General features: G+C 35.9%; 1 protein-coding gene across 2 annotated transcripts in view; it reads right to left on the bottom strand.

Annotated features, from left to right (window-relative positions):
• Window positions 1–12,491, bottom strand: part of col6a4a (collagen, type VI, alpha 4a) — a 29,825-nt gene that overhangs the window by 2,603 nt on the left and 14,731 nt on the right. Inside the window, exons 10-39 of one of the 2 annotated variants that reach the window (XM_026283771.1) lie at window positions 10,948–11,297; window positions 10,756–10,834; window positions 10,479–10,624; window positions 10,024–10,116; window positions 9,886–9,939; window positions 8,793–8,864; window positions 8,668–8,694; window positions 8,291–8,335; window positions 7,926–7,979; window positions 7,759–7,821; window positions 7,318–7,383; window positions 6,800–6,853; window positions 6,669–6,704; window positions 6,531–6,593; window positions 6,207–6,269; window positions 6,039–6,101; window positions 5,897–5,959; window positions 5,677–5,727; window positions 5,479–5,514; window positions 5,288–5,350; window positions 5,148–5,210; window positions 5,033–5,068; window positions 4,402–4,438; window positions 4,302–4,313; window positions 3,259–3,752; window positions 2,839–2,935; window positions 1,974–2,642; window positions 1,645–1,753; window positions 1,119–1,264; window positions 435–605 (exon numbers count right to left, since the gene is read on the bottom strand). In XM_026283771.1, the coding sequence (XP_026139556.1) occupies window positions 435–605; window positions 1,119–1,264; window positions 1,645–1,753; window positions 1,974–2,642; window positions 2,839–2,935; window positions 3,259–3,752; window positions 4,302–4,313; window positions 4,402–4,438; window positions 5,033–5,068; window positions 5,148–5,210; window positions 5,288–5,350; window positions 5,479–5,514; window positions 5,677–5,727; window positions 5,897–5,959; window positions 6,039–6,101; window positions 6,207–6,269; window positions 6,531–6,593; window positions 6,669–6,704; window positions 6,800–6,853; window positions 7,318–7,383; window positions 7,759–7,821; window positions 7,926–7,979; window positions 8,291–8,335; window positions 8,668–8,694; window positions 8,793–8,864; window positions 9,886–9,939; window positions 10,024–10,116; window positions 10,479–10,624; window positions 10,756–10,834; window positions 10,948–11,297 (3,375 nt within the window). The remainder of the gene's footprint in view (window positions 1–434; window positions 606–1,118; window positions 1,265–1,644; window positions 1,754–1,973; window positions 2,643–2,838; window positions 2,936–3,258; window positions 3,753–4,301; window positions 4,314–4,401; window positions 4,439–5,032; window positions 5,069–5,147; window positions 5,211–5,287; window positions 5,351–5,478; window positions 5,515–5,676; window positions 5,728–5,896; window positions 5,960–6,038; window positions 6,102–6,206; window positions 6,270–6,530; window positions 6,594–6,668; window positions 6,705–6,799; window positions 6,854–7,317; window positions 7,384–7,758; window positions 7,822–7,925; window positions 7,980–8,290; window positions 8,336–8,667; window positions 8,695–8,792; window positions 8,865–9,885; window positions 9,940–10,023; window positions 10,117–10,478; window positions 10,625–10,755; window positions 10,835–10,947; window positions 11,298–12,491) is intronic. The other variant, XM_026283772.1, reaches the window with a different exon arrangement.

Below are 12,491 nucleotides of genomic sequence, written 5' to 3' on the forward strand. Positions count from 1 at the left end.
TAAGACTAATCTGTTTTGCTGGTTTTTGTCAGTCTGTCAGAATGGTATGTTGGCTAGATATAGAGGGGTTTGGGGCATTTCTGAAATGGAAACCGGTGACATTTTGAAGTTCCACTATAAAAATACAACTGAAATCTCACATGGTATTACAAATGAAATAAAGAATGAAGACAAAACATTTAAAGAAAAATTGTTCTACAGTAGCTGAAGGTCAGTTTTCCCTGGTTTGAAGACAAGTTTAAAACCAAAAAAGCTCTATATTTTCTTTAAAAATCTACAGTAGTTATTTTTGCAACTTTGTTTAATTCTGCTAGTGCCACAGATATTAAACAATTAAGTATCTTTTATTCAAGCTTAGGTTACATTTAGCTATATGTACTTTAATAGCAAAGCATATTTACGCTGATTTATGAGACACTGCACAAAGGACTTACTTTGTTCTCCACAGGTCTGAAGGCATTCCTTTTCTGAATTAAATCGGTTACTGTTACCACCACAACCCCCATACCAGAAGGGTAAACATGTACCGACCGCTTCATTATAGTACCAGAGCTGCACATATTCACCACAGAGGGTGCCCCGGTCACTGTTCAGGTGACAAATATCTGAAAGCAAAACACTTATTTACTGACAAGCCATGCAGATGGTCTTGTAAAGTAATAATTTATAAAGTGAAAAAATAGGTGAAGTGTGGCCAATTATGGTGTCCCATACTCTAAATTTGTGCTCTACATTTAACCCATCTAAGTGCACACACAGAGTAGTGAACACAGACACACACACACACCACAGTGGGCAGCCATTCACTTTCACTTTCACTTTCATATTGCTGCAGCACCAGGCGAGCAGTTGGGGGTTCGGTGCCCTACTCCTGGGTCTCACCTCAGTTGTAGTATTGAGGGTGGAAAAGAGTGCTGGTTATTCACTCCCCCAACAAACAATTCCTGCTGGACCTGAGACTCGAACCTAAACCTTCAGGTAACAAGTCCAACTTCCCTAACCATTAGGCCATGACTTACGTAAAAAATGTTTATGTAAAATTGCTTTTGTTTAAAGTGAAATTTAATTCACCAACACTAGAGACACTGTGATGTGAACTGAGGTTTTTAAGAACGTACCGTCAGTGCTGTCAAAAGGAGACTTGACTCCTGAATCTCCGCGGCCTGAGTTCTGCTGGTCCTCAGCCTCCTCCACTCCAACGTCTTCTTCCTCCACTTGCTCTTCCACTGCCACTTCTGGGTATGGAGTGGATGGCACAAGAAATCTAGGAAATAGCACACAGTCAACAGGCCATTCAATTGCGCCACTTTTTGTCCATTTATAATAAATTAAATGATTCTAATTTATAATTAATTATAAATACATTTAAATTTTAACAAACTTAATTACATTTACATTTTAGTCAATTAGCAGACGTTTTTATCCAAAGTAACTTACATACAAATGAGAACAAAAGAAGCAGTGTTATATATGTATCTATTAACTGCGGGATTATTTTAATTAACTGCATCTTTATAAATAAGTACCTGTTTTTTTTCCATGTAAATAACATTATAAACAAATCTATGTATATAAAAAAAAATGACTCCAAAAAACAGATACTTTACATTAGATGACAACAGATCAGATTGTGTCAGCTGATACCTATATACAGGTCTCTCTGCAGCCTCGTAGTCCGGACGCTGACCTGGACGTCCTTGAAAATTGCTACACTGACTCTTGAGTGATGGATGAGGGTAGGAGTTCATATTTTCTGCAATCACAAATAGACTATATTAACACAGACAAGCCCCTCAAGATGAACAAAGTTATGTAAAGCCATCCTTAAGGGGATAAATGACTCCAAAAAGAAAATAGTATGATTTATTCAGTGTTTTTTTGTTCTTTCTGAGTGTGAGCATAGTTTGACTGGGTGAACTATCCCAACGTTTAAGTCCTCAATTCTGCATTAAAGGACATAAAGCATTCCTTACTGCTTAGAATGTGGAAGAACGTCCTCAAGAAACGATGCGCATACTCATGTTCTCCATGTTTCAAGTGTCCCAGGTGAATGTTGTGCTGTTCTAAGGGGTAGCTCGCAAGCTGCTCCACCTGAGCAGTGCTGATGTGGTCACCCAACGTCAGGGTGAAGAGAACAACACCCTCACACTTCGCCACGTTGGAGATAAAGTCCAGTTTCGCTCTGTCCTGAGATGACATATCCTCTCCAATAATGAACAAAGCCATCTTGTTCTTGCGGCCCCTTGGAGCAGAGAGGATGCCCTGCATTATGGCGTATTCCATCGCAAGATCCAGTTGGGAAGAGCCTCCGGTTTGCTGTAGATCCTGGTAGATGCTCCGCTTCATTAAACTTCGATCTGGGAACTGTTGGAAGCCGAATATCGTTTTGACACCAGACTGGGCTTCACTGTAGGTGGAGCTCTGCTGGTAGAGGGCCACTCTCGCTTGACTGTCGGCCCCTTGTGGTTGACTGCTCACGACGATCTGATCGAGCACACTGCCGAGCACCTCCTTCACACCCTCGTACTCGTCAGACAGGATACTACGGGAGCCATCCACAATCACTGCCAAGTCTACGTCTAACTCCTGGGGAGAAGATGGCAGGTTGGTGCCATCACATTCTCTAGCTGGTCTGCAGGAGTCTTAGAAGAGAAAAGAGAGTGGGCATATGATATGATATGATACGGGTCTTCTTTTGGTTTCATGTAGCACTGTTAAATATTAGATAATCTTCTATAAAATGAATCATGATTCTTCCTTATTTTCTTATTCCTATTGGACACATTCATATTTTTTCACTGGGTGTGAGAGAGATGGAGAGAAAGGACTGGGTCTTACCGAAGCAAATAACACAACTCTGGACCTTACTGAGAGTAGTATTCTGATCTTGAACTCTGACCAGCACAGTCAAAATAAAACTCTTAGTTTCATCTGCCTGCATACAACAAAACATCACACAATGAGAATGAATAGGCCTACACGTTTTGTATTAAGACTTCCTCTGTTAGGCACACACATCATAGTTTAATTATTAAAGGGGAAGTTCACCCAAAAGTAAAAATTCAGTCAGCATTCAGAAAGGTTTGCAGAACCAATTCACTAACTTAAACTAAGTCCTTAACATTTAAAAATGATCTGTCATACAGATTTGTAACAACATGGAGGTGAGTAAATGGTGGCATTTTTGTGTGAACTATTCCTTTAAATAATAAAAAGTTAAGTATAATACAGATTTAAGTGTTTTTGCTGTAACTTTACCTCTAAAGCTTTCCTAATATTGGGGACATTTCTTAGTGAGATGACACCAAGCTTAATGTTCAGGGCTTTGTACTCTAGAATGGCTGTGGTGAGGGACGTCGAATCCTGCGATTCTCCAGCGGTGAGGAAGATCGCTACCTTCCTCATCAGGATACCCTTTCGCACACGCTTCAGGACATTCCTGCCCACGAACCGCATGGCAGCGCCTAGGTTACGTCGGTTTGAAGTGCGTTCCAGGGCTATGTTATTCACCGCATCAATAAGCTGATTTTTGCGGCGATAGTCGGTGAAGCGGATCAGGTATTTGGTGTAGGAGCTGTAGGCGACCACAGCGACCCGAGCCCCCATTGGACAGTTGCTCTCTGCAATGTGAATATTGTCCAGCAGTCTAAGGACTACAGAACGCATGCGTTCAAAGCCTTGAGGCTGGACATCTTCAGACATGTCCAAGCCAATCACAAGATCAGTGGGGTATGCAGGGCATTTTACGTTATCTAGAGAGACAAATATATAAAAGAGAGAAGAGTATGAGAACATGTTTAAATAATGAATTAAAATTTAATTTGGTAACACTTTAGAATAATGGTCCATTCGTTAATGTTAGTTAATTCATTAATTAACACGAACAAACAATGAACAATACATTATTACTTAATAATTATTACATTATTATTACTGTATTTATTAATCTTTGTTAATGTTAGTTAATGAAAATACAATACAGTTATTCATTGTTAGTTCATGCTAATTCAGAGTGCATTAACTAATGTTAACAAGCACAAATGTTGAAATTAACCAACTAAGATTAATAAATTCTGTAGAAGGATTGTTCTTACTTAGATCATGTTAACTAAAGTAGTTAACTAACATTAACTAATGGACCATTATTCTAAAGTTTATTCTATTGTTTAACCTTTATTTCTGTTATTGAATGAATGATGAATAAATTAAATGAATTTGTAATTTTCATTTATAAAATTAATTTATAATTTTTGGCTTCTCCTTTCAGTGTTCTTAGAAATATGACATAAAAAGTTACCAACCTCTGCAGCAAACTGAAAAAAAAAAGAAAAAAAAGTGTCATCATAAGGCTATTATCTATTTCAAGAAAAAAAAAGAAAAAATTTAATAAAGGTTTCTTACCACAGTTGTCTCGGACATATGAGATCAGTTGACAGTCCTAAAAAAGAATGAATATTATTTAGATGTATATATATTAAATTAAATATTAAACATTATTTCAATGTATTTACTTACATTTAACATTTAGACACCATATATTTATATATATATATATATATATATATCACTCTATTCAGATTATTGTGGCGTTAACTATGCAAACATACTATATTTGTACTTATTTGTATTAAATTTACATTACCACAGTTAGTATCCTGAAAAAAATGCATCAAAGTTTCCACAAAAATATTACGTTTTCAATATTGGTAATATTAAGAAATATTTCTTCAGAACCAAATTAGCATATTAGAATGGTTTCTGAAGATTCATGTGTTATGGAAGACTGGAGTAATAGCGGCTAAAAATTTAGCTTTGTTATCACAGAAATAAATTAATATTGAAAATATATTAAAATAAAAAACAATTATTTGAAACTGTTGTTTTAAACTATATATATATATATATATATATATATATTTCAAAATCCCACAATTTCTTTCCAGTGTTTGGTACATAAAATATTTTAAATGTTAAACTGTACAGCAGGAATGATTTTTATTTATTTATTTATTTTTTAAAGTCAGAAACTTACAGAAATCTGTCTGGTTCCTCGTGGTCCTTTTGGGCCCTATGTGAAGAAAACAACATTTTGTATCCCTTTAAATTTCCATGATCATATGATATGAATAATTTTAATATAAACATACCCGGTGTCCATTTATGCCCTCGCTCCCAGGATCTCCAGGTTGTCCTGGCCTTCCAGCATTGCCCTGTTATCAGACATCCAATTAAGTCTCCTTAAGTTTCATACAATGAGTAAAAAAATAAAACTTTAAATTGTTTTTACTGCTCTTCCTCTGTTGCCTTTAGGACCACCACCTCCACTTGATCCTTTAAAACCCCGTTCACCCTGAATGTCAAAAAAGAGAGTGACTTAACATTGTTCATTCATTATTGGTTAGACTACCAACTGATTATTTTAGAACCAACCACATTATAATTAATATACTTCCAAGTTTTGGATGAATGGAAGCTCACCTGAAGTCCAGGGTAACCTGGAAAACCAGAATCTCCCTAATAAAAAAATAAAATAAAAAAAAAATAAAAATAATTTGTACATATATATTAAAAGACTATATGTTGTTTTTATTCAAATAATACCATACTGTATATTGTGGCATCTCACAAATGTGTGATATTTTAGAACACATTATTGTAACATAGTTCTCTATAAACCTTCTGTCCTTTGGTTCCTGAGACTCCATAGCCATCTGCACCATCTTTTCCCTATAAGAAATTTGCATTTAGTAGATGCATCTGTATCTTATGTCAAATAAAGACAACCAGGCAAAATGTTAGATTTAAGAACAAAACAGCATTTCTAAATTTGCTAAATGATGATGGATAATGCCCAACACGGCTGTTCTGTTAGTGTTTAAATAGAAAAAACAGTAACCGGCAGTCCTCTAGGCCCTGGAGGTCCCAAAGCTCCCTTGTCTCCAGGATCACCTTGCTGGCCCTGTAAAGCAAAAGCAAGATGGGAATATTTAGTGCTAAAAAAGCTTACATTTATAAATAAAGAGGAAGAAGTCACTGACCTTCTGTCCCCTGGACCCAGAGCTTCCTTTAGATCCTGGCCTTCCCGGAGAGCCAGGAGATCCCTGTGTAAAAGAAATCATCACAATCTCATAGATGGTCGAATGTGGTTTACTGGATATTAATGGCAACGGTAACCAAATAAAATAGTCAGTTCATTGTTTGTGCACCTGAGGTCCAGGTAAACCAATATAACCTTTCTGCCCAACTGGACCAGGTGGACCAATAGCACCCTGAACAGAGACAAAAAGAAAGACTCAAACTCTTACATACATCCAATTTGAGATCAAATACATATTGAATGGGGGTTACATACAATTCACTTAATTAATAGTACTCTAACACCACTGTCATCTTTAAATTGTATCACTATTAACAAACTGGCAAACAAATAAGCTACAACTCCAAATGTTTTTTGGATTATCATTACAGGATCCAACTTGTATTTATTGATAGATTTAAAAATAAAGAAATAGGAACAATTTGTTCATTACCAGTGGACCTGTGGCCCCAGGGAGTCCTGGTTGTCCTGGTGCTCCTGCAGACCCTCTGGGACCCTGAATTCACCAGCAAAAAAAGTCATTTGGTATAATTTTAAAAGTGGCTCAAATAATATTTTGACAGTACTTTACCAGCGGCCCTGCTGAGCCTCTTCTGCCATCAGGACCCTGAGAATAAAGATCAAGATATTAAAAGAGAAAACAGGCTTATACATTCATACTTCTGTACTATATTTACATATCAAAGATTAAGATTCATTTACTGGTCTGCCTTTATCACCAATTTGACCAGAAATACCATCCTCGCCTGGTTCACCCTGTTCACACAGAGAACAAAAGATAATAAAATAATTGATATTGGTTGTTGAATCATTTATATATAAATACACACACACACGCACACACACACAAAGACTGAGCAACTATACAAAATAAATACTAATAATGAAAATGTATAATAAATATATAATCGACAATAAATTTCATTATCAATCTTTATCGTCTATCGTCTTTTGTCACTGTTTTCTGGGTTACAGCTTTTATATCTGATTTTATTTTTTAATGGAATTACTGTAAATGTAAATTTTTCTGGAATAGAACATCAGCTGGGATGCAGAATAACACATTTAAAAGAAAATACAGAAAAAAATGTTTATTGTATTAATCAAAAGATTACAAGCAACAGATTAGTTTGTAAATTTTAATTAGCAGCCCAAAGATTTGTATTAATACGCTTAGACATGTAAATGTAAAATGGGACTTTTAAATAATCTCCCCATACCTGAATGCCTGGGCCGCCGATGTCACCTTTAGGACCACGGGAGTTGTTGTCTAATCCTGGTAATCCCTAATTAAATGGATTAACAGGGGTCAAAATTCAGCCAGAAAACACTAGAACATCTACTGCATGATGTTTATCAGTCACTGTCCTTGCACCTGCTATTTTGTGCCCCACAAATGCCCTAAAATTCACTATTTTGCTTCAAGATGCTAGAGATGTTCTTTGCCAAATTTGGCAACAAGACACAATGTTATCCAAAAACCAGTCCTTTGGAACAGAGTGAGCTTGACAAATGTACTAAATTACTGTATGCAAACTACTTGAATCTAATTTGAACAATCTTTTGTAATCAATGTACATTTAAAATCAATATTCTTATGATAGCATGAACTGTGTTTTGTTACATAAGAGGATAATTATGTGCAGCTAAAGTCTACTAACTGGATCTCCTCTTAGGCCTCGCTGTCCTGGGTCCCCGGGGTTTCCACTGATACCTCTTGGACCCTGCGGTTTGAGCACAATTACGATCATACTTATGAATAAATCAATTAAATTAAAGCACTGAAGATAGAAAAAAAACAAAGAAGAATATATGTGATGGATTTTACTGGGCTGCCTGGATCTCCTCGCTCTCCTGGGCTTCCGGATGCTCCTGTTAGACCCTGAGAGAAACAAAAAAAGATGTGAAATTGGTTTAAAAACAGAACTGCATGACTTTCATATTGTGAAAATTCAGGAAATTAGATTTTTAAACATGGAATTATTAGGTTCTTGCTAAGTGGTTTATATATACTACATCTTCTGTGACTGTTAATAAACTTAATACAATAATGAGACTGCCTTAACGAGTATTTAAGATATTATACAGATATTATATATTTAAGATAACTTTGTTTATTTTAGTTTGCATTATCTTTATGCATCAACGCTGGATTACTTACTGGATGTTAAAAGTAGACTATAATCTTCTTACCTGTTCACCATTTACTCCATCTAAACCAACTTCTCCTTCATCTCCCTATTAAAAAAAGAAGATTGAAAGAGACTCACAATATTAATAAATAATTGGCGGTTACATTACATCCATTAACAAGCCAAATGAAAGGGGACAGGAACAGAATTTACATGCAACAATTAAAACAACAAAACACGCAGGCCAAAACAAACCTTTCCGGATGCCAATTAAAGACAGTATTCAGATGCAAGCTAGTAACTGCTGTCTGACAATAATTAGGTAGAAACTTGTATGATGTATAAAGCTATCTCAAAGTTAATTTGCCTTCTTAACCGAGCTGAAATGTTTCTGTGAACTTAAGATGTCAGTGCCCATATTCTTATGGATGTACTCACAGTATTGCCTGTGTAGCCTCTGCCACCCTGAAGAAAAAAACAAAAATGAAAAATAGATGTTGCAGGTTTCAGCGCTAAAAGCACATTTAAAATTAAGTAAGGAAACACATAGCACTGCATGCTACCTTTACGCCTCTTTTTCCCATGCATCCCTGATGTCCTTGAGTTCCATTCAAACCAGGAAGCCCTCTCTCACCCTAAAACACACATGCATTGTACATTAAAGTCATAGCACATCAGTAATTTAGTATATTCACAATACATTCAGATATTGCAATAAGTATTGCAATAAGTGTTTTACAAAAAAATGTATAATACTTCTACAAATGTAGTACCAAGTTTGAGGTTGTAAGGTATTTAATGATTTAAATAAGTCTCTAATGCCCACTAAAATATACAGTAAAATGTTAATACTGTAAAATATTATTACACTTTACAATTAATGTTTCTATTTCATTATATTTTAAAATGTCATTTATTTATGTAAAGTTGAATTTTCATCATCAGTTACTGCAGTCTTCAGTGACACATAATCATAATAATTATAGTTCTCAATGAAACGATATTGTATTGCTTAATATTTTGTGTAAACCATGATTAAGAAAGTTCAAAAGAACAGCAATTATTTGAAATATAATTAATTTATAACAATGTACAGTTCTTTGCTGCCATTTTTGATCAATTTCATCCTTGATGAAAAAAAATATTTTGTTTAATCTTACTGACCCCCAAACTTTTAATGGAAGTGTGTTTAAATAGCACACTCATATTAGATTATTACAACAGTCACATAATTGACCAAAAGTGGTTTTATTCTACATTTAATCGTTATAGTAAGATATATACATGTAGCCTATAGTATGTAATCAATTAAAACAAATTTCAATAGTTTTCCTTTTTCTTCATTTTCAACATTACTTTCTTCAATAAAACTGAACAATGTGTATTATAAAAGTGCTATTTATACAGTCTGATAATTGTAGCCTACACAAAATGCTTTGGTAACCATCCGCACCAGTCCAAGGCCATTATTGTGTCAGACCAGAGTAACAGTTTAACATTATTACAAAAAAATGTGTTATCATGTTAAGGATACTCAACAACAAACACATTGAGGTACAATGGCATTGTAAAGTAACTCGCTTATCAGATGAAAATTGATTTTTACATTTTTTAAATAAATTTAAACATAAAATAAGTTTAAAATGAAGAACTTACAGGTCCTCCTTCTTCTCCAGGGAAACCAGGAAGTCCCCTTTGTCCAGGTAACCCCTGACCAACAGGACAGTGACAAATGAAACAATTATCTCCATTTTCAAATATTGTTCAGTAATCTTCATTCCTAAATCTAATCACCTTCATCCCAGGACGACCATATTTTCCACGTGCTCCCTCATGACCGGAGCATTTACACATTATATTACAGCACTCCCTTGAGGCAACTGTATCCTGTGGATTGAAAGAAAGTGCAAAAGTGAAAAACACTAGGAGGGAGGCGTTTTATGTTATAAAGTGACCATACTTGATCCCAAGCACTTGACACCATGACATCTTCTTCAGCACTCTTTAAAAACTAACAGCTGTTTCCCTTCCTCTAAGAAAGCCTCACACTCCCACCCACAGGAAGCCACTTGTTTACATAGCAGTCCAAACACTGTTAGGATTGCTAGGGCAGCTAATGTACTTCAAATAACAATGTTCTTGCATGTGACAAATAAGGCCCAAATAATTGTGAAATAGAGAGCCATTCCTCATCGCCACGATCCAATTCTCTCAAAGTCTCATCTGTTGGAAATTTTAAATTGACTTACTATCTGATTCTGCATGACACTTCCCACATTCTGCATGCCGATAGAGAGAAGCTGCTTGTAGTACATCCCTCGACCGAACTCCAGCCTCTGCAGGTCAGCATGGTTTTTAAACCCTTCTAGCGCCACAATCATCAGTGCTTTTACACCTGTGAATGTCACAAAGGGAGCCTTTAGTAAACGTAATGAGCATATGCAACCAATCAGGCGTGTCTGTAACTGTAACTGCAGCATGTAGTGCAGTATTTTAAAGAAACTCATTGCTGTTTAATCATTGTACCACTGGTCTTGAGGCTGTTGACAGCCTGCAGGAGGTTCTCAACAGGTTCATCCAATCCATCTGTAAAGATGATGAGCACCTAGAAAAAGAAATCAAGGAAAAACTTTCTTCTCTGATGAAGAGACCAGCTTAGAACAACATAAAAAATCTATCTATTTTCAGATTTGCTGGATTGTTAACTGATGTTCTCACCTTTACATGAGAATTCGAAGCTCTGAACTTCTCCTCAAACGAGCGTAGAAGCTGAGTGTTGAATTTCAGAGATCGCGAAGTCTGAAGTGCCAAAACTTTTTTTACTATACCGCCATCGTACTCTTCGAAGGAAAAATCATCCAGTATTCTTCCGCTATCCTCGACCAGTCTGAACCCTAAATTGGTATTGATGGTTGGGTTGCGGACACAGCACAGGTTGTTCACAACAGAAGCATACCGGATGATCTCGGGAAGGTAGGTCTGCAGCTTTTTTTGGTCTTTAAAGATTGACAGAGAACTTAAACTGGTGCGCGAGTTATCAAATCCAAAGCCAACGTCAATAGAACAACCTAAATAAAGAGAGACAGAATTTATGTGAGATAAACCGAATGTTGTCGATGTTCTAATCACAACAAAATGATAAGTGAATAAGTATATGCATATATAAAAAAATATTGCCTTATTTAATTAAAAGTGAAACGAGTTTTAAAATATATTTTTATATAAGTTATATATAAGTTAATTTAGGCATCAGAAAATTTTAATTTGGAAAATCTACATTTAGAGATTTGCAAAAGATTTAATTTAACAGTAAATTAATAGTTAAACAATTAGTGTTAATAAAGATTCATTTTAAGGGAGAGTTAGATGACGGGTAAACTGAAAGGTAATTTAAATGAATAAAAATGTGAAAAATTAACTATGAAGATTTAATATGCAATATCAAACAAACAAATCATAGTATCGGCCAAATAACCAATATACAGTAGGCCTACTGTAGTACAAACATGGGGCCCTATGATACACCCGGCGCAATTCGACGCAAGGCGCAGCGCAAGTGTGTTTGATAGTTTCAGCCCGGTGCTGTTCGCATTTTCCCGTCCAGCGCTACGTCGTTTAGTTAGCAAATGCATTTGCACTCATTTTTGCGCCCATGGGCGTGCTGGTCTAAAAAAGAGGTGTGTTAAGGAGCTGAAAATAAAGAGCGTACACGCTGCTTATTAAATACAGTGACGCACAGCAGCACACAAACCTGCCAAATATAAAAAATTAAAGGATTGCAATGCATACAATTTTTTGTAGGCTAATAATAATAATAAATAAATAATAAATAAATAAAAAAATAAATATAAACGCCTTCATATCATAATGGTATAATGGATAATCATCGCATGTATCAGAATTAGGCTATCTATTTGCTCGCACACGAGCAGCTCCGTTTCATCTCGGATACGCGTCCTGTTTTTACGCTTGCCAAATTCCGCCGTGTAAATACCAAATTCGTCATGGCACGAGCGCAGCTGGCTCTTAAAGGGAATGGAAGATGAGACTGATTGGTTTATTGCTCGTTACGCCCAAAAAACACCCATTGCTCATTGAGAGAATAGGGACTATCTGTTTAGACCATGCGCCCCGGCGCGCCAACCATTTTTCCTCGTTAAACATCCCTGAGTCCATCTGTGCCGTGCGCTTTACACTTTGCATTTAGATAATAAAATAGGGCCCATGCTGTGTATTCCTAATTCGCTGTTAATTGTAAAGGT

This window comes from Carassius auratus, chromosome 16 (assembly GCF_003368295.1).
Source record: "Carassius auratus strain Wakin chromosome 16, ASM336829v1, whole genome shotgun sequence".
Lineage (NCBI taxonomy): Eukaryota > Metazoa > Chordata > Actinopteri > Cypriniformes > Cyprinidae > Carassius > Carassius auratus.